The sequence below is a fragment of the Prunus avium genome, chromosome 1, assembly GCF_965620075.1.
Source record: "Prunus avium chromosome 1, drPruAviu1.hap1.1, whole genome shotgun sequence".
Lineage (NCBI taxonomy): Eukaryota > Viridiplantae > Streptophyta > Magnoliopsida > Rosales > Rosaceae > Prunus > Prunus avium.
Genome location: NC_142284.1, coordinates 9,448,693 through 9,473,017, shown reverse-complemented (window position 1 = coordinate 9,473,017; position 24,325 = coordinate 9,448,693). Strand labels below are relative to the sequence as shown.

At 40.1% G+C, this 24,325-nt stretch overlaps 5 protein-coding genes, 1 long non-coding RNA gene and 1 pseudogene across 7 annotated transcripts; 2 read left to right on the top strand and 5 right to left on the bottom strand.

Moving 5' to 3' along the window:
• Positions 1-876: 876 nt before the first annotated feature.
• Positions 877-1,946, bottom strand: LOC110768255 (uncharacterized). The gene is made up of 3 exons (XR_015833127.1): positions 1,769-1,946; positions 1,349-1,369; positions 877-1,243 (listed from the first exon to the last, which is right to left on the bottom strand). It is a non-coding gene; the product is annotated as an uncharacterized LOC110768255 (long non-coding RNA).
• Positions 1,947-2,551: 605 nt separating this feature from the next.
• LOC110751906 (stress-response A/B barrel domain-containing protein HS1 pseudogene) lies at positions 2,552-3,538 on the top strand (annotated as a pseudogene). Its single transcript, XR_015825662.1, has 3 exons — positions 2,552-2,572; positions 2,673-2,944; positions 3,121-3,538. The product of XR_015825662.1 is annotated as a stress-response A/B barrel domain-containing protein HS1 pseudogene (transcript).
• Positions 3,539-3,896: 358 nt separating this feature from the next.
• LOC110751913 (uncharacterized) lies at positions 3,897-4,619 on the bottom strand. The gene has a single exon (XM_021952466.1). The coding sequence runs from the start codon at positions 4,617-4,619 to the stop codon at positions 3,897-3,899; it is 723 nt and encodes a 240-aa protein (XP_021808158.1).
• Positions 4,620-8,092: 3,473 nt separating this feature from the next.
• Positions 8,093-13,309, bottom strand: LOC148297241 (uncharacterized). The gene is made up of 4 exons (XM_088244067.1): positions 12,972-13,309; positions 12,285-12,891; positions 9,200-10,660; positions 8,093-8,317 (listed from the first exon to the last, which is right to left on the bottom strand). Exons 1-4 carry the CDS (start codon positions 13,307-13,309, stop codon positions 8,093-8,095), a joined length of 2,631 nt encoding a protein of 876 aa, XP_088100193.1.
• A 639-nt stretch (positions 13,310-13,948) lies between these two features.
• LOC110751678 (craniofacial development-like protein) lies at positions 13,949-16,736 on the top strand. The gene is made up of 5 exons (XM_021952183.2): positions 13,949-14,099; positions 14,958-15,047; positions 15,166-15,287; positions 15,378-15,587; positions 15,988-16,736. The coding sequence occupies exons 1-5, from the start codon at positions 14,057-14,059 to the stop codon at positions 16,348-16,350; spliced, it is 828 nt and encodes a 275-aa protein (XP_021807875.1). The 5' UTR covers positions 13,949-14,056; the 3' UTR covers positions 16,351-16,736.
• Positions 16,737-17,257: 521 nt separating this feature from the next.
• LOC110751855 (dihydrolipoyl dehydrogenase, mitochondrial) lies at positions 17,258-19,879 on the bottom strand. Its single transcript, XM_021952390.2, has 2 exons — positions 19,467-19,879; positions 17,258-18,738 (listed from the first exon to the last, which is right to left on the bottom strand). The coding sequence occupies exons 1-2, from the start codon at positions 19,746-19,748 to the stop codon at positions 17,488-17,490; spliced, it is 1,533 nt and encodes a 510-aa protein (XP_021808082.1). The 5' UTR covers positions 19,749-19,879; the 3' UTR covers positions 17,258-17,487.
• A 645-nt stretch (positions 19,880-20,524) lies between these two features.
• On the bottom strand, positions 20,525-23,014 carry LOC110752284 (putative protein phosphatase 2C 13). The gene is made up of 2 exons (XM_021952903.2): positions 22,637-23,014; positions 20,525-21,731 (listed from the first exon to the last, which is right to left on the bottom strand). The coding sequence occupies exons 1-2, from the start codon at positions 22,844-22,846 to the stop codon at positions 20,739-20,741; spliced, it is 1,203 nt and encodes a 400-aa protein (XP_021808595.1). The 5' UTR covers positions 22,847-23,014; the 3' UTR covers positions 20,525-20,738.
• Between the last annotated feature and the right edge of the window lie 1,311 nt (positions 23,015-24,325).

The following is a 24,325-nucleotide window of genomic DNA, read 5'->3' as shown; positions in this document are numbered from 1 at the left end:
TGCAAGCCCATTATTCAATAATTAAAGAGTGCTGCTATTTCCACCCACCTGTCCTATTTTTCCACCCACTTTATTTTCAAAATTTTAAAGATAAATTTATCCCTTTGTAAAATGACGTCTAAGGACCTAAGAAAAAAACTCTTTTAAAGCATTTCAAATAAAACAATAAACTAAAATAAAAATAAAACAACATTTTTTCATTTTGTTGGATTTGGTGGTAGCAGTTAAATGAATCTATGTTCCTCGTTTCCTTTGTTTTTTTTAATCGATTCTTTCGTGTGGTCTCTTTTTTGGTTGGTTGTGGTTGCTATTTAAAAAAAAAAAAATCAATTGTTGTGGATGCCTTATCCACCCTTTTAATACAATCGTTTCTCTTTTAAAGAAACTCACTTGGTGTATGAGATTAAAGCCTCTCCCTCTGCTTCTTTACTATTTTTTCTTTATAGAATTTTGTTTCTATTTTTTTTTTCTCTTTTGAATTCGTGGTGAATTAGTTTTTTCTTATTTGGGTTATTTGTCTCTGACAGATTGATATAAGACTAGAGGTGAATGCACAGGATTTTTGTGTAGAGGTGAATTTGCATTTTTTTGGTATTAATAGAGGCTTCGTCTGGCAGCTCCCGGCCCTCAACCCAAATTTCGTGCTGAGGTTGAAGAAGCTCTGCACAAATAACAAAGTTTTTTTTTTTGGGGAGGATTTTGCTCAAGTAATGGTGGAGGAGGGTGAAGAGGTGGGGGAGGGGCTGGTGGCTAGTGTCAGGGCCGGCCCTGACTTTTCGGTGGCCCTAGGCAATAAATTGAATGAGGCCCCTTCCCTTAGTTTATATACAATTGCAAAAAAAACAACAAATAAAATGATTTTATGTAGAGTGCAGCCATATCTCCATATAAAACAAAAAAATTCTGATTACATATTTAATATCATGAAGGAAATTAAAAATTTACAAACCAACATTCCAACAACCAATAATGGGAACATGTCAAGATACATTAAAACTAAGTGTTTGTTCAAAATACTAAACCCTTTCCCTTAAGATTAGCTTCTGGCTTCAAGCTTCATCACATGAGTTTAGCAAAATCAGCTTTGAAAACAACATATGAAATGGTTGCAGCAAATTTGGATGGGTACAAAATCTTCCTGTAGCCTTCTTCCTCCCAAACAGGCAGCCAATAAGAGATCCATCCCATTACAATGTGCAAATATCTGATGCTTTCCCTTTATCAAATAGCTGCTTGATTTCCTCTGCACCATTTACAATCAAAAAAGTAAAAACTGTAACATTAAAAGTACAATCAATCACTGAAAAATCCTTGATCTTCTAGCACTTTGAGAAACTCTACTCCGTACCTCCACCTGATTCATGTACATCTGCAATGATAAGATATATGCAAGATTTTGTTAGAAAAGTTTAGTAGATGTCATTGTGCAGTTTTATAGCGACTTATATAAGGAGACTTGGGAGATTATCTCCACCAGGCAGAGGATGTTTTGCCTTAGAAACAAATCCAAATTAAGTTAGCTAGCTGTATGCTGTAAGTTAGCGGCTTGATATCTAGAAAAGTCAAATTAGAGTGCCAGTATGAATCTATAATTATCCTTTGCGGAGTTTCGTAGAGACAAAAAACAAGTTAGACAAGAATAAAATCTGAACAATAATCTGATTACCACTCTATACCTCTCTGCGTTTTGTTCCTATTGGAAATTGAATTGAAACAATAGTTTGCTGGGTAGGAACAAATATAAAGAAAAAATTATAAATCTGATTACCTTTTCAGTTTCTCATGCTCCTCCCCTCTTGGTCACCATCAATCTCAAAGACAATTTGTGAGCTTTTTGGGTGAGATTGAAACTTAGGGTTATAATATGAATCTGATATGAGAAAGATGATAGAAACTGAAAATAAAGGATATGGGTAATGGATTGAAGGGAGATGGGAATAACAGAGAAAAATATAATGGTGGATTATTAAGAGATTGACGGTAGGACTAACGGTGCAACAAAATACCTAATTGAGTGACCTCTGCAACTAATATTTGAGTTGAGTGACCAAAGTGTAACTTGGGGTATAGTTGAGGGACCATTGCTGCGAATAACCCCTTTTTTTTCCTATAAATGGTCTAGCCGCACGGCTATACCCGGGGTTTTTATTATATATATATTTTTATATAAAATAGTATTGCCGAGCGGCTATACTCGGGGTTATTTATTTATTATTTTAAATAGTATAGCCGCTCGGCGTTACTACTATTTTTTATATAAAAAAAAACGTATAGCCGCGCGGCTCTACTTCTTTTCACACATAGGCGCCTCGCACTAGGCGGGTCCTTTATATATATATATATATATAAATAGTATAGCCGATCGGCTATACGCAGGTTTTTATTATTTTTATTCAAAATAGTATAGCCGCCCGGCTATACGAGGGTATTTTTATTTATTTATTTAAAATAGTATATCCGCCCGGCTTTACTAAGGTTATTTTTAAAAAAATAGTATAGCTGCTCGGCGATACATGTTTTCACACGTGGAGTTTAATAGTATAGTAGGAATATGCCAAAAGACCCCTCGGTGGTATGGCCCACCAAACACAAAACTACAGCACACAGGTTGGTATGAAAGATTCAAAAAATATGACCTCTGCAAACCCATTATTCAATAATTAAATTATTAGATTAGTGGGTATATTATACAAGCAGACCCAAATTTTTTTTTTTTTTTGGGAGGAGACAAAATAGTTATATTATACCAGGACTGTGAGTTTTTAAAAAGGAGAAGGCAGATCACAGTTCACAGACACAGAGATGGAAGAGGAAGCAAAGGGAGGTGTAAGAATATATTGCTAGCAAAATTCAAAGAAGGAACCTCAGAGAACCAGATTGACCAACTGATCCAAGGCCCTGCCAACCTAGTCAATCTCATTGACCCCATGAAGACCTTCCACTGGTAAAACAGAGTCCTCTGTTTTCCTTTTTTCTTTTATTTTCTTCTCTCAGCTGATTTTTTCTTAATTTTTTTGGGCCACTTTGGCTTTCCTGGTTCTGAAAATGATACATATTTGTGGTCAATTTGCTTAATTAACTAGTTAATTATGTATTAATTGATGTTTTGTGATTAATCAGGGGAAATGAATTGAGCATTGAGAAGCAGCTGGAAGGGTACACTCATGTGTTTGAAACAACCTTTGAGAGTGTGGAGGGTGTTGCAGAGTACACAGCTCACCCTGCCCATCTTGATTTTGCAAACTTGTTCCTTCCCAATTTAGAGCAATTATCTTTTAGCTCAACTGCAGACCAGCAAGTCATCACCAAGAAAAACCCTAGTGAAATACAAGTTATGATGATGGAGCTGCTACCAGATCCAAAAGATCAATCATAGTAAACCATTTTGTCAATTTCTTTTCTTTAATTTGGGGTTCTATTTTCTTGGTAATTAAAAGCGTTAACTGATTGTAATGTTGTTAATTTTATGCAATGAAGCTCCCACCTTTCTCTGGGCTTTGTTTGTCTCTGTATATCTTTGGGCTTTGTCCTAGTTTCTTTTATGAAGATCTGCTCATAGAAAACAGAGAAGAAAAAAAAAACATGATAAGTTTTTTTTTTGTTTAAACGAAATGGAGATTGCATTAATAAATTACGTCACGAGGGTAATACAAATACAAAAGCCCCACATAGCCATTGCAACTACTCACAAAGGGGTTAAAAAGAATTATTGCTTACCAATTGATAGAGATCTGATTGGTTTAACAACATGGGCAATTATTTATCCAAATGTAGGTTATATTAATAAGTTTATACTGTAATACAATAATTATTTTTGATATTTTGGTTTTTATCATTATATTTTGGTTCTCTCTTTTTTTTCTTTTTTTTGGGTTCAAAACCGCTGGAAGATTTTATTAATAACGAATAGTAAGGTTTACATCGGAGGCTAGAATATTAAAAAGCCAGTCAGTTCCAAGATGATCCCAAACATGATTACCCCCATGTTTAGAAACGAAACCAGCAACAGTATGGGCAACTCGGTTACAGGACTTAGGAGCAAACACAAAGGAGACCTGAGAAAAAGTAGCCACTAACTGCTGGATATCGAAGACAATTCCCTCCAGATCGGAATCTACAGTAGCCTGACCATTGAGCATTGAGATTCCTCTTTGGGTATCCGACTCCACCATTACGTGTGTGAGCTGGAAGTGGGCACATGCACTGAGAGCGTGGCGAATAGCTAGAAGTTCCATCAATAGAGCGGAGGAGCCACGAAGGTCTCCCTCACCACCAGCACATAACAGTAGACCATGGCTGTCCCTGATAACCCAGCCGACTCCTCCCCGCAAGAGTTGAGCAAACCATGCGACGTCGCAGTTCACCTTGAGAAGACTCGGCGGAGGTATACACCAGCTCTGGGCCATAGAGCTGCTGATGGCCTGATGAGGCTGGGGCTGAACCTCCTGCTTAGCAGCACGGTATTCAGTGACTTGGTTAAGCAAGAGGTGAGTAGCCTCAATGGGATCAGCTTTTGCACTTTCAAAGACAGCCAAGTTCCTGGTTTTCCAGATTCGCCACAGCCCAAAAACAAACCACTGGATTGCCTCCGCTGCGTGCTCAGATGAGCTGAGCGTCATCACCATATATCGCCAAGCAGAAATAAAATCCTCACCTGCTAACCTGGTCACGTCCAGTTGGAGAGGGCTTGCAAACTAGAATGCACGTGCAAAGTCACATTGGAAAAAAAATATGAGCTTGAGCTTCATCATGTAGACCACATAGGCCATGTTGCGTAGATACAGTTGCACCAAAATGGATTCAGCTGCATCCTCAACTTGTGATACTCGCAAGTGCACAAACCGTTGGTAGTTTAGCGTATGTAAGTGCGAGGTCGATTCCACAGGGATTGGTGATTGAATGATCCAATTCAGTTTTCCTACACAAAACAGAAACAAAAACAAAGAACATGAAAGAAGGAAGAAAATAAGAAAGTAACTCAAGCAAATAAGTTCCCAAGTTCAATTTAGATTAATGGATTGATTCTAGCTAAAGTATGATTAAGCCATGGTGTGTGGTCATAACCTTGTGTTCCTAATTCCCTAATTTGATCATTTGTTGTCTAACCTAAAATTAAGCATTAGGAACCCATTAAGCGTAGAAGAACATTTTAAACAACCAAGCATGTATCTAATCCCTGTTGTCGAATGTCCATACATACTCTTCCTATTCATAGTTCAATTCGAATTAAAGCATGGTGTATACTCTTAATTCAAACCAAGATAGCTAACATGCAAGCCTAAATGGTGATCAATCATTCAAACTAGCATATTAACTTATAAGCATAATGAATAAGAACAAAAACCATAATTGAAACTTGGAAACTAATTAAACTTGAATACTTAAGAAAGAATGTACATTACAAGAAAAATAAATTACAACTAAGAAAACATTAAAGAAAGCTAGAATTGAGAACTAGAAAGCAAAATTAAGAGAATTTGAGGGAGAGAAGGGAAGGGAGCTCTAGAGAAGTGTTTGAGAGCTCCCCCCCTTGGGGTGTGTTTACAAGCTTGGGAAACCTCACTATATATAGGCCTAAGGAAGCTGAAAATCTGAATTAAGTATGGCTAATGCATACAACACTTGTTTTATAAAATCTGAAATGGTTGATGCACTTCACTAATGCATACAACACTTCCATTATAAAATCTGAAATAGTTGATGCACTTCACTAATAAATCCCACCAGCAGCCCTAGCTCATCTTCATGTCACCATGACCAAGCTTCCAACCAGAAATAATAGCTCATCCTGAGGTCAGCATGACCAGCAACTTCAAGGGCTTACGAATTGGGCTTCCCTTAAGCAAATTAAGACTTTAAGCACTCAAACTTGAAGTTCAGAATGTCTTCTTTCCAGCCATATATCATTTGGGCCAATCCAAGGTCGGAGGAGGAAGTTAAGGCCAAAACAAATTGCTAACTCATTTTGCGCGCTGATAAAATCCATCCTGAGCATGGCTCTGTGTTTGCTAGGTAACAGACTCCATATTTATCCAATGGGGCTGAATTTTGGATATGTTATATTACACACCTATTGGAACAACTTTCATGAAGAATGTGGCCTCATCCGAGCTATATAGGTTGCTGAAACAAAGCTTGCAATATGACCTATGAAACTGAGCTGGCAGGGGACTGTAGCCAAAATTGAGTTTGTCTTTAAGCTCTTCATCCATTCATCCAAATTAGGCCCTAACATGCATGGATTGCATCATTTACTATCCAAAGCCCTCATTATTACCTAAAGCTCAATGAACTGAAAGATAAACACAAAAAGGATTAAAAGCACAAGTTTAACTCAAAAACATAACCAAATCATAAGCTAGAAGGGTACAAAATGATATGTAAATATGCACCGATCAGGCCACACTCACCGGTGCAAGATACCCGTCGCTTACGCAAATTATGCCTCACCGCTAGAGGTGTCAAACGGGCCGTGCCGGGCCGGCCTGTCCCATTTAAACTCATGCTTTTAACATTTTCGTGCCGTGCTGGGCCGACCTATTTAATTTATCGGGCCGTGCCGTGCCGGCCCATTTAATAAAATCATTGATCCCGGCCCGGCCCAAAGCCCATGTCCATATTTAAACGGGCCGGGCCGGGCTCGTGCCATACTCGGGCCCAAGAACCAACCCATTTAATTTGAATTTTTTTCGCTTGATTTTTTTTTCCCACTAGATAATTCAAATTATAAACATTAAAAATATAATTAGAGGCAAGAAATTATAAACTATTTGAAAACATTAATCATCAAACATCCAAACAATATGAAGGGCGGAGGGCAAAAAGTGTCCAACTCCACAAAGTCCACTTGAACTTTTCATCTTTAAACAACTTATTATTTTATATGTGAAGAAATGTTTTGCTTTGATTATAAGAGAAGCGTATATATCATATGTATTGATTAGATATCAAGTCCAATGTTGTTTAATTAATTTGTAGTTGATATGTTTAATTAACTAAGGACCCAAGTAATTTCCCTAAAATGAAAGACATCAAATATATGGTTATGATTTTTTTATAAAAAAAAAAACATATAAACAATGACATTAGATGTCAAATTATTGCATTTTGACTTTTTGAGAAGAAAAAAAATGCTAAATGGGCCGTGCTCGGGCTCGTGCCTGGGCTCGTGCCGTGCTTGAAGCGGGCTCGGGCCAAGCCCGGCCCATATCGGGCCATGGGCCGGCCCGGTCCATTGGACCTATTTTTTGATCCCGGCCCGGCCCAAGTTTTCGTGCCGTGCCGAGCACAGCCCATTAGTATTCGTGCTCGTGCCGTGCCGTGCCTCATTTAAACGGACTTGGCTTGTGCCGTGCTGGGCCGGCCCGTCCCGTTTGACACCTCTACTCACCGCTAGAATGTTGGAGCAACCACGCCAAATGAAAGCTTTGAGTTTGGGCGGAGCATCGACGTGCCAAACTGACTTCCAAACTGTACTTTGAGCGCAGGTACCGCTGGCCTCTCCAGCTCCTTTACGCCCCAGTTCACCATTCCTCTGCAGGTGAAGGGCAAGCTCATAGCCAGACCGAACGACATACTGTCCATGCGTACTGAAATGCCAAATTAGCTTGTCTGGACAGCCCCACCTGCTGATTGGAATGCTTAAGATGCGGCTGGCTTCTTCTGGAGCAAAGCATCTATCAATCACATCTTCTCTCCATGTGTGCAAAATGGGGTCAATGAGTTCACTGACCATCAAGGGTAAGTCAGACTGTCACGAGAGAGTTCGGAAGGTGTAAGGGGTAGGAAGCCAAGGATCATTGCGCACCTGGACTTTAGAGCCATCACCGATACGCCAACACAAACCAGACTCAAGTATTCTTCGCCCTTGGAGAATGCCTTTCCAACCCCAAGAGGCAGATTTTCGAGTGGTGGCAGTGAGGAAAGTCTCCCTGACAAAGTACTTTTCTTGTAGCAAGCGAGCAAGCAGGGAGCTTGGGTAATGTAGGATCCGCCAACCAATCTTGGCAAGTAGGGCAAGATTAAAGCACTGGATATCTCGGAAGCTCAAGCCACCCGCCTTTTTTAGTTGAGATAATTTAGCCCAACTAACCTAATGAATGTCATGTTTCTCTTTGTGGGACTTCCACCAAAACCTCGCGATGGCAGCTTCAATTTCCTTGCACAAGGTTACTGGCAGTTTAAAACAGGACATAGCATAGCAGGGCATGGCCATAGCAACGGCTTTAATGAGAATCTCTTTGCCAGCCGTCGAGAGAAACTGTTCAGCCCAACCATGGAGCTCACCATCTAGTTTGCGGCGGACCTCCTCAAATACCTATGTTTTAGATGTTCCAAAATCAGCCATAATGCCTAGATATTTACCAAATTCTTTGTGGCCTTTGACATGTAGGATATGTTCCATTTGTGTGCGAAGGCGAGAAGAGCAGTTGACACTATAAAAAATAGAACTCTTGTCAAAGTTGACGCTTTGGCCAGAACCCGCTTCATAGCACTGTAGACTGTTAACAACACACTCCGCTTCCCTTTCAACTGCTTGACAAAATAGAACAGAGTCGTCGGCAAATAGGAGATGGCTAATGCTTATGCCATCCCTACGTAGCTGGAAGCCATGCAAAGCTTGTCGCTCTTCGTATGCTTTAATGAGGGAGGTAAGTCCTTCTGCACAAATAAGAAATAAGAAAGGAGATAAAGGGTCCCCTTGCCTCAATCCCCGCGAGGGCTTAATATTTCCAATTGCAGCACCATTGATTAGAACACTGTACGAAATTGTGGAGATGCATTCAAAAATCCAAGAGCAAAATTGGTAGGGGAAACCTAGTTTCTTCATCATTGCAATTAGAAAGGGCCATTCAACATGATCAAAGGCTTTTGCCATGTTGAGCTTAAGAGCTATAGTCTTTGGGTCTGAGCGCTTACTCCCTTGAAGAGAGTGAAGAATCTCGTGCACTACTAAGATGTTATCCGTGATCTGCCTTTCTGCCACAAAGGCTGACTAGTGTGGGCTAATAATCTGAGACAACATAGTTTTCAAACGGTTGGTGAGGATTTTTGAAATAATTTTATAAATCACATTACAAAGAGAGATGGGTCTCCATTGCTTCATATTTCGTGGATTCGGAATTGTGGGAATAAGGGTGATGTGTGTGTGGTTAAGCCGTCTAGGTAACTTTCCAGAGTGAAAGAAGCTCTGAACTACCCGAAAGACATCATCACCCACCACAAGCCAATGATGCTGGTAAAAGGCCCCAGTGAAGCCATCAGGCCCCGGAGAAGCTGAGGGGCTCATACTCTTTACAATTTCGAAGACCTCCTCCTGGGTAACCGCCTTAAGAAAATTGGAGCTCTCACTCTCTGTGATTCGTTGACTGACACAAGCTACTGTTTCATTGATGTGTGATGGGCGACATGTGGTGAACAACTCTTGAAAATAAGATATAGCAATAGCTTGAACATCAGATCCCTTCTCATACCAGACACCAATTGCATCTTCTAGACCCAGTAAACGGTTTTGGCGATGGCGGGTCATCACCTTAGAATGGAAAATTTTTGTATTCCTTTCTCCTGCATTCAACCACTGTATGCGGGATTTTTGCTTCCAGAATAGCTCCTCCTCACGAAGAGCACCCTTGAGGTCCTGTTCCAGAGCTCTTACTCTAGAGCCTTCAAAAATAGGGTCTGTGTAGGCAGAGTGCAATTGCCTTTGAATTAAATTAATCTGATCAGAAGAGTTTCTTCCTTCATGTCTCCACCATAGAACAAGGCCTTTCCGCACCCAGCCTAATTTCCCAATAAATTGGTCCTCTCTAGACCTTGGGAAACACTTCTGCCATTTTTCTGTTACGACTTCCTTACAACGGGCCTGTCGCCCCCACTGTGAATCATAGACAAATCTGCGCTGCCAACGAGTAGTGGAAGGCTTCGTAGCAAGCATAAGAGCCACATGGTCCGACCCCGTTAAGGGCACATGCATCACTCGAGCTTCTGGGTAATTCTGGAGCCAAGGTTCTGAGGCCAAGCCTCTATCAAGTCTCTCTTGTATCAAACCACTCTTTCTTCTATTTCTCCAGGTAAAGGGATAACCTACAAACCTCAAGTCTAGTAGGCTAGCATCAGTCGCAAAGGCCCGGAAGTCTGCCATACTCCTTTCTGAGCGGGGGTTGCCCCTTTTTTTCTCGGTAGCCACCAGGATATCATTAAAGTCTCCCAAGCATAAGCATGGTTCCGAACAGTGGCTAATCCTGTCAAATAAAGTACGCCATTGTCCATTCCGAGTACGGTCATCAGTGCTAGCATAAATGGCAAAAAAACGCCACTTGAGCTGTAAATCAGCATCATAAAGCAAAGCCTCAATACAAAAATCTGCATATTTAATTAGTTCCACCTGTTGTGCATCCCGCCAAAACATACATAAACCTCCACTGAGCCTACGTGGTTTAACCGCAAACAAAAATTCCATGCCTAATTGCCGCTTCAGATATTCATAGCGGTGCCTCCTAGTTTTGGTTTCTAGAAAGACCACTAGATCGGGGGTGTGGAGCCGTACTTGCTCTTTCAAACTGGAAACTGTCAAGCCACCCCCAATGCCTTGACAGTTCCACACAAAGATTTTCATGGCGATCGTGGAGACAGGTTGAGGCCGGTTGTTGTGTAGATACAGCTGCACCAAAATGGATTCAGTTGCATCCTCAACTTGTGATACTCACAAGTGCACGAACCGTTGGTAGTTTAGCGTATGTAAGTGCGAGGTCGATTCCACAAGGATTGGTGATTGAATGATCCAATTTAGTTTCCCTACACAAAACAGAAATGAAAAAGAAAGGAAATAAATAAAACAAGGAAGAAAGAAATAACTAACTCAAGCAAATAAGTTCCCAAGTTCAATTAAATTAATGGATTGATTCTAGCTAAAGTATGATTAAGCCATGGTGTTTGGTCATAACCTTGTGTTCCTAATTCCCTAATTTGATCATTTGTTGTCTAACCTAAAATTAAGCATTAGGAACCCATTAAGCATAAAAGAACAATTTAAACAACCAAGCATGTATCTAATCCCTGTTGTCGAATGTCCATACATACTCTTCCTATTCATAGTTCAATTCGAATTAAAGCATGGTGTCTACTCTTAATTCAAACCAAGATAGCTAACATGCAAGCCTAAATGGTGATCAATCATTCAAACTAGCATATTAACTTATAAGCATAATGAATAAGAACAAAAATCATAATTGAAACTTGGAAACTAATCAAACTTGAAACTAAAGAAAAGAATTTACATAACAATGAAAATTAAGTAGAACTTGGAAAAACTTAAGGAGAATTTCAGCACAAAGATCTCATTATAACAATTGAAAACTAGAAAGAGAAACTAAGAGAATTTGAGGGAGAGAAGGGAAGGGAGCTCTAGAGAAGTGTTTGAGAGCTCCCCCCCTTGGGGTGTGTTTACAAGCTTAGAGAACCTCCCTATTTATAGGCCTAAGGAAGTGAAAAATCTGAATTCAATATGGCTAATGCATACAACACTTGTTTTATAAAATCTGAAATGGTTGATGCACTTGTATTAGAAATTTTGAATTGGTTGATGCACTTCACCAATAAATCCCACCAGCAGCCCTAGCTCATCTTCATGTCACCATGACCAAGCTTCCAACAAGCTCAATAGCTCATGCCTAGCTCACCATGACCAGCAACTTCAAGGGCTTACGAATTGGGCTTCCCTTAAGCAAATTAAGACTTTAAGCACTCAAACTTGAAGTTCAGAATGTCTTCTTTCCAGCCATATATCATTTGGGCCAATCCAAGGTCGGAGGAGGAAGTTAAGGCCAAAACAAATTGCTAACTCATTTTGCGCGCTGATAAAATCCATCCTGAGCATGGCTCTGTGTTTGCTAGGTAACAGACTCCATATTTATCCAATGGGGCTGAATTTTGGATATGTTATAGTAAACACCCATTGGAACAACTTTCATGAAGAATGCTACCTCATCCGAGCTGTGTAAGTTGCTGAAACAAAGCTTGCAATATGACCTACGGAACTGGACTGGCAGGGGGCTGTAGCCAAAATGAGTTTGTCTTTTAAGCTCTTCATCCATTCATCCAAATTAGGCCTTAACATGCTTGAATTGCATGAATTATGCTCTCTTGCTCTATTTGCCTACAAAACACACAAAGGGAGGCAAATAACTTAGAAATCTAAGAAACTAAGCAAAAGAAGTAAGTAAATAGGGCATGTATATGTATGAAATTATGAGCTTAACACCGGTCTCCACTAACTGCTCTAAAACCTCAGGAAACAGTAATCTTCGCTTGTTGGAATCCCTCACTATCTCATCCCCACGTCCAATATCAGTACCAGAGACCCCATTGCACTCTTTGACCCCAGAGTCCATCCCTGCTCGACTTCTTTTACCACAGCTCCTCAGAGTTTGGTCATGGCTTGCATGTAGTTCCGGAAGAAGTGGTGCAGGACGAAAAGGATCAGTTTCTCCAGGTAGAACATGAGCCTCTCCAAACTGGAGGCTTGCCTCGTGCTCAACCGACTCAACTGCCACAATGGGTACCGAAGCTGAGGCAGCAACTGTGGCCACCCTTTGAAGTATGCCTCCGGAGCCAATCAGACCTGCATCCCAGGCTTGAGCCAAAATCTGTGTACGGCGTGCATCAAGTTCTCGCTGTTTTCGGATAGTTTCAACAAGGGTTCTCTCCTGAGCATGATGTGCACGAGGCCGCCATGACCCTGCATTTGGACTTCCTTGTGCCATCCTACGAAGAACAGATTTCAAAGGCCTACCCCGCATGTCTTCAACAGCCTCAAGACCATCAAAAGCATAAAGGGTTTCAACCCCACAACGTTGGGATGAACACTCTCCAGCTTTGTCAAGGCAGACGCGGCTTGGATGTCCCAAGCAGCCACAAATAAAACAGTATTCAGGGAGGTAATCATATTGGAAGCTGATCCATATCGACCCTACTTCCGGGAATTCAACAAAGGCACCCCCCGCATGAGGGATTGGGTGACATTGAACTGGATACGAACTCGCACGAAACGCCCAACACAGTCCTCTCCATCTGCGTGGTATACTTTCGCAACTTGTCCTAGGAGTGTTCCAATCTTCTGAGCCACAGCAACCATCATATTTAAGGGAGGGATCCCATGAAGTTGCACCCAGAAAACTCCCATCTTCAAATCCACAGATCTAATGTCACAGCCCACCGTCACTTCAGAGAGCAAAACTAGGGCATCGCGATATGTCCAGGGCTCCATATCCAAAACCCTAGCTTTGTCCCTATGATTCTCAAATCTCACCATAAATAGCTTGCCAGCAAACTCCTTAATTGTGACTTCTGCAATGCCTTTCCACAATCAAGAGGAGGCTATAAAGCCCTCCTTATTGACGACTCTGTGGGAAAAAACTTTTGCCACAAGGGTGTTGTGGTGTCCAACGAATTGACTGCCGAGTTCATTCTCCCCAATTTGAACCCCCTTCCGTTCTGGATCAAACAATCAAAGGTTGGCACCAAACCGTATCTCTAGATCTTCCATGTCCCACACTACCGTAGCCTAGATGTGCTTACTGTGAGTTTGCGATCGTAGTGCTAAAATCCGCTTGCCAAAATTACTTCGAGAAGGAGAGTCGTGTGCTGCAAGGGAGTCGCCGTCGGAAGTTTCAAACCCTAAACCCTAGAGACCCTTTTCTCCTTTCGAGAAACCCATCTAAATAATATTTTGATTGAATCATTGATTATATTTTGGTTCTCAAGTTTAGAAGTATAAACTATAAATAATTCATAATTAATGTCTTATTTATTAATTATAAATTTAAACAATTAGATTTGAAATTAATAAATAATTTTTATAACTAATTAGATTATCTTGCAATTAATTAATTTTAAATTGGCGGGTTAATTAGTTATAGCCTCATGGGCCTCCAACAAGTCAGAAAAGGTGGAAAGGCTTTGGGTCTCTTCGGGAACCTCGAAACCCAATAACAGACTTCTTTTTTGTATTCACCACCAACACCAAACCAATGACTCTCTCCACTTTTGTTTGTCTTCGATGGCTACCACCACCACCAACGCTCTCGGTGCCTCAAGTTCAGGTACGCATTTTATTTTTATATTTCTTGATTTTATTTTATTTTAATTCCTTCTTTGTTTGGCTTACGCTCAGTCGGGTCTGTTTTGTGTTGCACGAAAAAGGACCTCTGGAGATTTTAGAAAATCAGTGGGTTTTAACGATGAAAACAGACTGAGCCCTGAAAATATTTTTGCCCTTTTATTTTCTGGAAAATAATGGGTATGTGAATTATAAATTTTCATGGGCTAGGTGGTTTTGGAGCCTTGGTAGGTAGTATTTTCTGTGGAGCATTCATAGATTTATGAGCTATAGATTTTTGCTTTTTCTGTTTGTAATCGAAGATGGGTGAAAAGCTGCATACCCAATTCATAAAATAGTAACTTGCGTGGAATAGTTTCAGATTTTCAGTTCAGTTATCTACTGATAATGGGTTTGAAGTTTTTGTTGTGTCATTTGCTTAACTCTCATCAAACTGTTAAGCTAAACTTCCTTTCACTTTAGAATTAGGTGTTTTTAGTTTTAGATACCACAGAATATGTAATATAGGTGGATTAGCACATAAAAACATCGAACCTGACCATCACAGTTTTTGTTGTAATGTAATTTACCAATTTTTAGTTGCAATCCAATTTCGGTGCTTGGTGTCCAAAATGATTTGGATATTACAACTATCAAAGACCTATATTTGTAATTTGTTTTGAAGTTTTATATATTTTAGGCGAAAGACAAAATTGTTGGTCATTAGATCTATTCATTTGATGATTTTGTTCAGGCACTGCCAGGGCTACTCATACCACAACTTTTTCATAGGCAGCTTGGGTGCAGTTTCGTTTTTCTTTTTTTCCTACTTATGATTGAGTAGTTTGGTTTTCTGGTTCAGGTACTGCAAATGAAAAGGATGCTTTACCAATCGAGTCTACCAATGGAGCTGCTCCCCTTCCAAGCTTTGAGACTAAACCTGAACAGACTGGTCAGAATTTTTTTTAACTCATGAGTCATAAGTGCTTGTTTATCCAATTCCCCGTTCTGCTGTTTGGTCACATAAATTCATTGATCAGAAGGACTAATGTTTTTTCCTATCTTGATAGATGTAAAATCTCGGGTTGATGCCATGTGGGAGCAAATGAATAAAGGAGTATCTAATAAGAAATTCAAGGATTTATTAAAGAAGTCTTCAACTGTGACTAAAACTCCAAAGAAGGCATCTGATGTGAGGATTGCCTCATTCTTTCTGTCTGTGTTGGAATTATAAAAATATAGTTGGCTAGAATTTAATCTTTTACTTCTATTTATTTCTTAGAACTGGAAGGCATATCTGGGCCTGGCACCAAAGAAGGCAGAGTCCCCAAAAGAAAATGCACTACAGAAGGGATCAAATGTCACGCAGAACAGCTCTAGTGGTGATGTCGTGCAGGACAGCTCTAGTGACAAGGCCAGGAGGCTTGCAGCTGCTGCTCTTGTAGAAGTTAAGGATGCTGCAGCTGCAGCATCAGGCAGAGGGAAAGTTGAGGTTAGCATATTATTTGAATCACCTGTTTGTCTGTGTTCTGTTGGGTGACCTGTCTGTGGGTAAACTTTGGCTTTTCAGATGTGGAACTAAGTAGTGCCTGCTTAGTTTTAGTTGTTAATTTCCTCTCCAATCACTTTTGAAGATATGATGTTACACACACATGTTAATATATGTATTTGGTTACACGCCAATTTTTACCACATGAGTAGTCTCTGTGATGGCCAAGCAGTTTTCCTGTTTAACTTGAATCTCTCGGAGCTGATCCTTAAACCAAAAATCATAATTATCATAATGATGCATACAAATTAGTTTTAAAAAAATTTAATGGTATGGATGCAAAGTTCATTTTTTAAAATTTATTGGCAATAATCATATTAAACAGATCTCTTTCATTTTATAGATCACAGAGGTTCGGGATTTTGCTGGTCAAGAAATTGAATATAAGAAGCTTGTTGATGCTGATTCAAAGGAAGCATCTGAAAAGGCGAAAGCTCCAGCAGCTTCAGGTGTGGATGCAGTGCTCGAACAGATTAAGAAGAAACAAAAGCTCAGTGTGCTTGACAAGACAAAAAAGGACTGGGGGGAGTTTAAGGAGGAAAAAGGGTTGGATGAGGAGTTGGATGCTTACAAGAAGAGTTCAAACCAATATTTAGATAAGGTGAACTTCTTGCAGAGAGCAGATTTCCGGGAGTTTGAACGGGAGAGGGATGCACGGCTAGCCTTGCAGTCCAAAAGGAGGCCCGATATGCGGGAGGATCCATAACTGCACAATATTCTGGGTTGCTTTCGATTGCCTTGTGCAAATGCCAAACTGGGAATTGTGGAGAGGAGAATGGGCAGTTGCTGAAAGTTTTAGTATGGTTTTCTGCTTTGAAGAGAGAAATCAATCCTTAAAATATCTTTTAAGGGGTATTGTGCATTTGCATGAGTTATTTTTCAACAGTTCCCGGATTTTCAATGAGAGGAGAGAAAGGCCATTAATTGTAAACTAGGGAAAGAATTTTCATCTTATCAGATTTTAGGGGTGGCATTTCTTAGAGCAGGAACTTGCAGTATCACATGATGGGAACATGAGTCACAGTTCAATTCTTCCCCTTCATTTGTTGAAAGTAAGAAAAGAATGGTGATCTGATGGCTTCTCTTTGCTCTCTTTCTTCTGTTTTTGTTTGTTTTTCGTCAAATAATTGTTGGTCTTCTAACTCGACCGTGCTCTATCGTTTGCAAATTTTACTGAGTGTTGTACTAAAACCAGAATCGAAACAGGAATAGCTTGACATTAAAATCCCCACACACGGGAGATGGGATATTGAGACTCAATTTTGAGCATCACATCTTGAGAACAAATTCTAGTCAAAAAGGGCAGAAACAAACAGCAATCTTGAGCATCACATACAAGATTGCTGCATTTCGGAATGGGCAAATTCTCGATAAGTATTAGGGAATTGTTTATATCATGGTATTGAATGCCCGTCAGTCCGTAGGCAATCATTTTAGAGTTCTAATCTTCTGTAAATCTGCCTGGAGTGTTGATTACGAATCCGATTAAATTAGTTCAACTTTAAGACATGATAAAAGCAAGAGATCCGATGCCCTACTAGCCCCCCAATAATAGCATACATGAACATGTAGTTGCTGAACAGTAAACCACACATGGTAATGATCCATTAGCATTAGCTCAACATACCCTGCTTATGTTGTTATTCACAGTAAGATGAGAAAGCATACAGAGTTGGGTCCCTTATTGTAGCCAAGGGGCAGAAAAAAAACAGCAATCTTGTATTCAAGAACTTTTATCTGCAACCTTCAATGAAGGTTAAACAACTAAATGGAAAGTTCTTACCAAGTCAATCCAAATTTCTTAAACAAAAATGAAAACAAGATTAATCAAGTAATGATTTTTCTAGATGTGAATGGGCTTGTCATAAGTAGCCATGGCAGCTTCCTTCAAGGCCTCACTCATAGTTGGATGTGCATGGCAAACTCGTGCAATGTCCTCGCTTGATGCATCATACTGCAAGGCTATGGCTGCCTCGTGAATGAGCTCTCCAGCATTGGGAGCCATGATATGAACTCCCAATATCTTATCTGTTTCCTTATCAGCCAAAATCTTGACGAGTCCTTCAGCATCATCTATTGCCTTGGCTCTGCTATTTGCCATGAAAGGGAACTTTCCAACTCGGTATTCAACACCAAGGGACTTCACTTGTTCCTCGGTCTTTCCAACAGATGCAACTTCAGGGTGCGTATAGACAACCCCAGGGACCAAGTCATAGTCCACATGCCCAACCTTACCAGCAAGGTACTCCACGCATGCAACCCCATCCTCTTCTGCCTTGTGGGCTAACATAGGTCCAGGAATAACGTCCCCAATTGCATAAACACCTGGGACATTTGTAGCAAATCTCTCATTGACTAAAATTCGCCCTCCCTTATCAGTTTCAACTCCTATCTTATCCAAATCAAGCCCGGATGTGAATGGAACCCTACCAGCAGATACAAGAACAACATCAGCTTCAAAGGTGGTCTGGTCGCCACCAGCTGCTGGTTCAAGGGTCAACTTCACACCATCTCCAGAAGTATCAACTGATACCACCTTTGTTTTGAGCACAAATTTCATCCCTTGTTTCTCAAGGGAACGCTGAAATTGCTTGCGGATTTCCGAGTCCATTGTTGGGACGATATCAGGTCCAAACTCAACAACAGTTACCTCGGAACCAAGTCTACGCCACACTGAGCCCATCTCTAGGCCAATATATCCTGCTCCAACCACCACAAGTTTCTTTGGGATTTCTGTCAAAGCCAGAGCTCCAGTTGATGATACTATTTTCTTCTCATCAATGGCAATCCCAGGTAGAGATTTGACATCAGAACCAGTGGCAATTATGATATTTTTGCCTTTTACGACTGTATTCTCACCATCAATGGTGTCCACTGAGATTTCGGAAGGGGAGATGAACTTTCCATAGCCTTTAACATAAGTGACCTTATTCTTCTTGAAGAGCCCTTCAATTCCTCGAGTAAGATTAGAAACAGCTTTATCTTTTTGGGACATCATGGCAGGTAAATCTACCTCAACAGAGGAGAACTTAACACCGTGGTTGTGAAATGCATGCTTAGCTTCATGGTACATGTGAGAGGAATGAAGAAGCGCCTGGACACAAAAGCAGATGACATTAGAGATAAATTTCACACGCAAATAATACCAATACATTTAATTCTATTTTTTTTTTTGGGTCTGAACCATGAGGTGGTCCTGAATGGGCCCCAACTATGGGTGGCACCTTTAAGCCTTAGCCACAACCCAGACTAATCCCCACTCACACCGGGTCGGCCCGTAAGGGGTAAAGTGTTGGCCAAAGTGGTGACTCCGTACGAGAGCAGGGATCGAACCCCTGACCTCTCTTAAGAAATGAGAGTGCCGAACCACTCACACCAACCATCTTGGTTATTTAATTCTATTTTCAAGGCAGAAGAAACACATCTGAACAGTAATTCACACAACCAGTAAGTTCTAAACTGTGCCAAATTATATAATTTTCAAATGTAAATGCTTATCCACTCAAGATTGTTCTTTTATATACTTTTGAGGAAGCCCTTTTAGCACAGAGTGAAATAAATTTCCACAATTTGGCTAAAAAAATGCGATTATATTATATAAAAAAATAGTATTAACTAAATTCAATCCAAATGAATATTATTAAACACAAAAACAAAGTCAATCAACTGAAATTCAATTAAATAATACCAGCGAACCAAAAAATTAGATCTGACAGGTGGTAAATCAACCCAACAATCCACGAAATTTAGGGACAGATTAAGAACCCTAGCAGGCTATTACGAGACTGTCCAAGTGAAGTAAAGAGTGTAAAAAAGAGAGACCTTGGAGGGTATGCAGCCGACGTTGAGGCACGTGCCGCCGAGAGCCCCGCGCTTCTCGATGCAGGTGGTCTTAAGGCCGAGCTGAGAGGCCTTGATGGCCGCCACGTAACCACCGGGGCCACCGCCAACCACGACGACGTCGTTGTCATCAGATCCCGAGGAAGCGTAGCCCCTGGAGAAGGAGGTGAGCGAGAAGGAGTACCTGACGGCCTCCGATGACGTGTTGGACAAGTTTCTAGAGAGAAGGTAGGCCTTCCGCCTCGCCAAGCTTGCCATAGCCATTCTCTCACACTCTCGATCGTTAAACCTCTTTGGGTTTGGTTTTGGTCTGGTTTCGTTATGCGCTTCGGCTTTTGGTAAAGGCCTTCAAATAGGACCGCAGACTATTGGGTGGGTGCTTTGCCTTCAGAAATTTTGTGTTATTTTAACATTATATTCCTTTTTCGTAATCTTGTGTGTTAAGGTCCAGAAATCAGTCCCTGTTACTCCATCCGATATTCGCCACGTAAACAACGCATTTGTGTTTCAGAAATGAGAAGGAATGATAGCCGTTGGATCGTGATCGATGGCAAGGCAATTATTAAAATAGTTTGTTTTTACGTCACAATAGTTGGGAAGAACATAATCATCTGCTGGGTGGCTTATTTTTTAATTTATTTTTTATGTTGACATATATATATATATATGGAGAAAATGGTAGCCTCACAGAGTCTCAGCATATCACCATTTGGAATGTTTGGAGGAGGTGTGTGCAATTGCCCTAAGATGATGAGGTTATTTGTTGCTGCGAATCAAAACAATATTGAAGCCAATCCATCAGAAGACAGTGACCCATGAATCGTTCAATCTCCAAAGGACAACAATTAGAAAGCTTGTTTGGATGAAGAGAAAATTCCCTTGAAACAAATTCAATATACTTCACACAATCAGAATAAAAAATTAAAAAAAAGAATCCTAATATCAACATTTCAGCCATGCTGGTGGCACAGGCTCGCTGAGACAAATGGACCTCAAACATGGATAATATAATGTAAATAAGAACCGAATTTGGAGGGCCATTCTGGTGAACCTAATCCATTTGAAAACATACATTTGCAAATGCAATTACGTTTTACCGCTACAATCCACAAACTCAACATTACATTCCAAGTCCTACTTCTGTCCTACAAAACTGCTAGCTGCTTTGTTCTAAACTAATCTGAAACAGCCACAATGAGATAAAAATGATTTTCCATTAGGAACCACTAAATAATAATCGACTTGTTTTTACATTCAATTTCCTTCTAACAAGCTTCTCAACCGGCTGCGTGCTTCCTCGGATAGACTGCAGATCCTCAACCTTGGGCGCTGGGGTGAGCACTCAACAACACGACTAGGAGAAGAGAGGCGCACAACAATAACGGTGAGATTGTCAGTTGTATTCAAGCGCAAGGCTTCCTTGACAAGTTCTCTGGCACACTGTTGTGGGTCATCATGCCTCCGCAGACCACGCCGAACAAGACTCACAGCATATTGGCTTGACATAACATCCCAGATCCCATCACAACCAATGATCAAAAACTCATCATCTTCTGTTAACATAACCTGTTGAACATCTGGCTCCGCAATGAGAGGTGATGATGAACCGAGTGGCAATTTCAAGTACCAATCTCCAAGGGCTCGGGTGACTGACAGATCATTAAGATACCCGTCATCAATGTGACCACCCAACTGCTCAACTCGCCTGCGTTCCGGCAAGTAAGTAGGCTTGTGGTCTTGAGACATGTCAACTGCTACTCCATTCCTGCAAAGAACTGCTCGACAGTCACCAGCATTTGCAACCAGCAAATGCCTTCCAAGAATTAAAGCAGTCAGTGCTGTTGTTCCACACAAACTGCTCACGCTGTGTTCATGAGCCAAGGCATGGTCTGCCTGTAGAAATGCTTTCCTGTGGGAATTCTCCAACTCTCTGAAGAAAACAGCATCCATATCCTTTCTCTGCGGCAAATCAGCATCTTCAAAGAAGAGTTTCATGGCATTCCTTTTGACATAAGAAGCTGCCTCAGGCCCACCGTGACCATCAAAAACTGCATAAAATGCACTTGGCAAGGGAGACTTGAAGAGAGGCCCCACATGGGCAGATAGATCATCTATCTGAATGTGTTCATCATCCATCGAATCCCTTGCTCCGATGTCAGTGTGGCTTCCTGAATGAATGTCCGGGACAAACTTGATGGCAGAAGACTCCATTACAGCTTTATTAATGGTCTCTGTGCAACTCACAACCTGATAAAAGATCAAATAAGTAGGTGACTAAACATGCTCCATCCATCTCAAAACCAATAATCCTAAATTGAATATGCATTTGTAATATGCAGACAAAGAAATATGAAATTCAACAAGCATAAAAAGGATGAATAACAAATCCCCAAAACTAAACAACTGACTGTTGTGAAGCATACAAGATTTCACCCATAAAGTTTCTTTTAGAATTACTACAGAGTAATTTCTCTATTTACTTTCATCTTGCATTCCATATTTAAACAGCCGTTGATTGCATCAGTCAGATTTTCCCAACCAAAAAGCATAAAACCAAATTCTTATAGAAAGAAAAACCAAAATCAACCAATCAGGTCCAGAAACTTCTGACAAACCCATTAAACAGAATTTCCAGCGTAGAGAAAAGCATATAATACAATCAATTTTAAAGCCCTAACAAATAAATCTGCACAATATCTAATCCAGAGGGCTCATAGAGACTAGAAAATATGCGAACAGTAGAAATTTTACCGAGTAAATAATTCTCAAATCAATTGATCAAAAAACAAATCTTACAAATCAAAAGTTTACTTGGAATTTACTGTAAAGAAAAACCACGGAAAAATTACTGAGCTCATCAGAAAAAAATAAATAAACTTTGCAGACTAATGACAAACATTATAGCATCCAAGAAGAGATAAGGAAACCCTACGAACTAGCTATTCAGTAGACTCTAACTGAACCCACAAAAATTCAAGAACCAATGTTGATTTTCTTCATATAATTCTTAAAACCCATAGCTAATCTTGAGAATAACATCCAAGAAAAACAAAGCCATAGAATAAATCCCAATTCAAAAAGGCCAATAAAAGAAAACAGCAAGCAATTCCATAATTCTTCATACAAACTCGTAAAAAAGCTAAAGAACATACCGATTCGAAGCGAGATATCTCAGTGGAAATCGTTTCGGAGACGCAAACCTCGCCGAAGCTCGGAGCAGAAGAAGGCGGGGAGGCCACGTCGATCTGAAGGTTGTGCTCCTTGGAAACGCAGACACGGTACTTCATGTCCAGCACAGGCATAGCCATGGTCTTCTGGCATATAACCTCCGCTTCAGCAACCATTTTCTCACTCACAATCATCCTCAAACGCCGTCGTACCGTCAAAAAAAGAGTAATTTAGGGTTTTTATTCTCAGTGAAGGTGAACAGAGATGGAAATTAGGGTTTTTATTCGTTATACGCTTCGGTTTTAGTTTCTAATTTTCGATCGCTCTGCCTCTATTGAATTTCCGTGTGTGTGTTTTAATGTGAAATGAGTTGGGTTATATATGTAGAATAGAATCCATTTCCGGCTCGGATAATTAAACGACCGGCTGAACCAGTAGACCGGCTCTTGATGACCGCCACGTGCCTGTGGCTGACACATTCGGGTGGTTTTAAGGGAAGTGTGCGCCACACGTGAATCTCATGGCGGGTAATTGCTGGACGTAACCTGAAGGGGCTGTATTTGTTTTGACCATTTTACCCTTTTGCGTGGGTGGGTATATGCTTTGCGGCTTTTTGTTCCCGATTCCATTTCGGGTTTAGCTTTCCTTTTACGGAGTGACAACTAAACAGCACCGACGTATTGATTGGCGCTTCACCAAACTTCACGCCTCTATTATTACTAGGCAACAGTTTTTTAATATTTTACTTTTCCGAAAATATTATTTTTCATAATTATTCGGTAGCACGGATTTACAAGGAGTCTGCAAAGAGAAGAACTTATATGTCATGGGGATAATACTGTTTTGCTATATTCATATGTTTATTAACATATGAAATTCATAATGAATAAAAACTTATGTATGTTACAAATTAAAATATGTAATCAAATACTTTCAAAATCATGAATGAAATCCGCTAGGAGGGTAGTTGATCCAATTCTTTTAGTTCCTCAATTTAAGTTTTTCGATTCATGACTTTCCTCATTAATGACAAGTAAACATTTTCATTTGCCACAAGAAATTCATAAAACCTTTTTTTTTTTTGCCTTAAAAATATAGAGCCATGAAAGTAAGCAAGATCCTTCAAACTTCAAATCACATGGGGGCCTTGATGTAGAATGCACATAACAAAACATTGAATTGTGTAACAAAGTAGATTATTAAAAGGGCCATCATGAATGAATGATTAAGAAAATATAGCCGGAATTTCTCCCTCATTTCACACATGATTTTATAATTAAGGAATTCGACATGCATGTCGTCGATGTCCCCAAAAAAATGCAGTATTTATGTTACACGTTCTTATATTTTATTTATCTCAAGAATTAGGTAAAGTAAAATTATAATTTTTTTTAATTAAGGAAGCTGACTGACTAAGCACCATTATTAGTGCTGGCACTTTATATTAATCATATACGAAGGTTGCGTACGAAGGTTCGGTTTTCGTTAGTTGTTGCCTTGTTGGATTTAAAGTTTGTGGCCAGAGTCAGCAATTAGCACGCTTTGATTCCATTTATGGCCAAGACTAATCCAAATAACTTAACTAACAAGCATCTTAATTTCCTCTACCTCTTCTTTAAGAGAGTATCTTTGTTCACCACTTTAACTTAAGTTGTACCGTCATCATTATCGTC

Excerpts from the sequence above, each read along its gene's own strand:
- LOC110751913 (XM_021952466.1), bottom strand. The coding sequence starts at position 4,619 with ATGACGCTCAGCTCATCTGAGCACGCAGCGGAGGCAATCCAGTGGTTT.
- LOC148297241 (XM_088244067.1), bottom strand. The coding sequence starts at position 13,309 with ATGGTGAGATTTGAGAATCATAGGGACAAAGCTAGGGTTTTGGATATG. Across the intron at positions 12,892-12,971 it reads CCTTTGTTGAATTCCCGGAA|CCGCGTCTGCCTTGACAAAG; the intron begins GTAGGGTCGATA and ends GGGACATCCAAG. Across the intron at positions 10,661-12,284 it reads GAAGATTACTGTTTCCTGAG|CTGTATCTACACAACAACCG; the intron begins GTTTTAGAGCAG and ends ATTTTGGTGCAG.
- LOC110751678 (XM_021952183.2), top strand. The coding sequence starts at position 14,057 with ATGGCTACCACCACCACCAACGCTCTCGGTGCCTCAAGTTCAG. Across the intron at positions 15,048-15,165 it reads GACTAAACCTGAACAGACTG|ATGTAAAATCTCGGGTTGAT; the intron begins GTCAGAATTTTT and ends CTATCTTGATAG. Across the intron at positions 15,588-15,987 it reads CAGGCAGAGGGAAAGTTGAG|ATCACAGAGGTTCGGGATTT; the intron begins GTTAGCATATTA and ends TTCATTTTATAG.
- LOC110751855 (XM_021952390.2), bottom strand. The coding sequence starts at position 19,748 with ATGGCTATGGCAAGCTTGGCGAGGCGGAAGGCCTACCTTCTCTCTAGA. Across the intron at positions 18,739-19,466 it reads TCGGCTGCATACCCTCCAAG|GCGCTTCTTCATTCCTCTCA; the intron begins GTCTCTCTTTTT and ends TTTTGTGTCCAG.
- LOC110752284 (XM_021952903.2), bottom strand. The coding sequence starts at position 22,846 with ATGATTGTGAGTGAGAAAATGGTTGCTGAAGCGGAGGTTATATGCCAG. Across the intron at positions 21,732-22,636 it reads AGATATCTCGCTTCGAATCG|GTTGTGAGTTGCACAGAGAC; the intron begins GTATGTTCTTTA and ends ATCTTTTATCAG.